Source organism: Drosophila willistoni, unplaced genomic scaffold (genome assembly GCF_018902025.1).
Source record: "Drosophila willistoni isolate 14030-0811.24 unplaced genomic scaffold, UCI_dwil_1.1 Seg186, whole genome shotgun sequence".
Taxonomy (NCBI): domain Eukaryota; kingdom Metazoa; phylum Arthropoda; class Insecta; order Diptera; family Drosophilidae; genus Drosophila; species Drosophila willistoni.
The window spans coordinates 195,611-197,931 of NW_025814147.1; the positions used below are offsets into that span (position 1 = coordinate 195,611).

The following is a 2,321-nucleotide window of genomic DNA, read 5'->3' on the forward strand; positions in this document are numbered from 1 at the left end:
TATTATTAATTTTTTTAAAAAGTAACTGGCTAATTGGGGAGAACCTCTATGAAAAGGCATAATTTTGTACTTAGAACAGTTACGAGATAACAAGTTAGCCCTACACCTCCCACGAAAAGCATTCAGGTCTGCTTGCAGGGTGTGTCATGAAAGAGTCTTCGATGCGATTATCGATTTTAGACAAAGCATTCAAGATTTTGGAATTAGGAAGAACGGTGGGGAGATCATTAATGAAGATGGTAAACAGTAATGGGCCAAGGTAACTGTCCTGTGGGACTCCTAATTCAACACAAATGAACTTAGAAAGAGAGGACCTAAAAAGAACCCTCTGCCTCCTATTGCTTAGATATTGTGAAATCCAAGCAAGCAGAGCATCCGAAAAGCTAACCAAATTCAGCTTATATAATAGTAAGGCAGGTTTACCGAATCGAAAGCCTTATTGAAATCCGTATATATGACATCAGTTTGCCTTTGCTTTTTAAGACCTTGGATTACAGGATGTAAACTGTAAAAGGTTAGTTGTGGTAGATCTATTCTTGGAAAACCCATTCTGGTATGGCGAAAAAATAGATTTACATAACTGCTGTATTTGAGACGTCATAATTTTCTCAAATAGTTTAGGTACCTCTGACAATTTAGAAATTCCTCTGTGATTAGTGACGTCGGATTTATTGCCACATTTGTGAAGAGGTAAAATAAACGAATCCTTCCACATAGTTGGAGACTTGGACACTGTAACATTCAACTCAAAATGCTTCGGTAAAGGTGAACACAATGACTCCGCACAGAACTTCAGGACACAAGCGCGGCTTAATCATCATTAGTTCCTTAGCTACCGAACATTCCGTTGTAATAGGATTAAGAATGCAGTTGGATTTTTTTATACGATATGGATATATCTCACTAGAGTTGTTAAGAAGAAATTAGCAAATAAATTAGAAATAGATTGATCAAAAGAATAAAAAACTGCACACGATGGAAGAGAGATAGATTTCGATTTGAGTTCAGGAATAAAATTTAATCAAGTGTATGATGCATAATATTGACTTGTGAAATATTATGTTTATGTTAGTTGTTGCTGGGTTTGACCACCCTAGCTGCCTCCATATATTCAATTATTTGCTGAGAATAAATGTCGATAATATCCGTGAGGAGTACGGCACTTTTCAGACTACTCTGTTTCCATTGGACGAATAAATAAAGATATTCGCCCATTCGGAAATGATGTAATATTTTATCCATTTCAGGCACTCCCTCACTGTTAAGTGGACCTTTTGTCGTACGTGGTGCTACCCTCCTTGCGGAACGACTGTCAGATTGTTTATGTATTCCATTTGCCTTGGGAGTCAATATGTTATTTGGTGTGGCGGAAGGGGGCTTGTGTCTACTAGGGGCTTCCCGGCTCTCATGGCAGCAATCCGCATTTAACATCTGGGCAGTTTTACCTCCAGAAATCTTTGGATCAAAGTGATTTGCAAATATATAAATTGATGCGTTATTTATGGTAAATTAAAATTCTTACGTGATTTAGAACCTTATTAACAGAATCCTTGGAGTAAACTTGAGTTTCTTTATTTTGCTGCATGTCATTTTCGCGACATATAGTAGGTAACTTATTCAGTTGAATAGTCTTGATTATCTGCTTACGACCTTGCTTTTCATCAGAATTCCGAGTTCTATGTCTTGAAAAAGGTTCCAGTGAAGATGAACCAGATCCAGAAAATGACAAAGAAGTGCTAAGGGGCACCGTATAGGAGAAGGTGTGGCAGGCACGTTTTCTTGCAATTGTTCTTTCTTAATTTTTTTCTTGTAAAGTTCAGCCTCAAAATCACAAAGCATGTCCAAGCAATTAGTCATATTTTCCTGAGGCTCCCAAGTGCTTTCATCTCTGTGGCAGCCCAGCCATTTGATACGGACTTGGGGACGACCATTCCAAAACCTTTTACCTGTTATCTTCTCGACGACGAATTCCTTGGAAGACAGTGTTGGAGTCGGTTTGGTGTTCTTAGCTAAGGGTTCTGCTAGTCTCGGAGTCACGTTCATCATGCTCCTTTGGGTTAGTTCTCCATTAGCATAGGAAATTAAACTTAGATCGGTAATTTTTCTACTTCTATTTTGAGCTGTGGCCAAACAGGAAAATAAACTTTTTTTCAGACACACGACATTAAAAAAGAAGTTGCCAGACTGATGGAAATAAAGGAAATATTTACTTAAGCTACTCGGGCCCAAAACGCGCTTAAGCTATATACATTTGGTATCGAACGAAAGATAAAATCGCCTTGGCGATTTATGTATATCGTAGTTTTTGTGTAATTACCAAA

General features: G+C 37.9%; 1 protein-coding gene across 1 annotated transcript; it reads right to left on the reverse strand.

Moving 5' to 3' along the window:
* Positions 1-1,003: 1,003 nt before the first annotated feature.
* LOC124461036 lies at positions 1,004-1,737 on the reverse strand. Its single transcript, XM_047012629.1, has 2 exons — positions 1,523-1,737; positions 1,004-1,455 (listed from the first exon to the last, which is right to left on the reverse strand). Exons 1-2 carry the CDS (start codon positions 1,583-1,585, stop codon positions 1,069-1,071), a joined length of 450 nt encoding a protein of 149 aa, XP_046868585.1. The 5' UTR covers positions 1,586-1,737; the 3' UTR covers positions 1,004-1,068.
* Between the last annotated feature and the right edge of the window lie 584 nt (positions 1,738-2,321).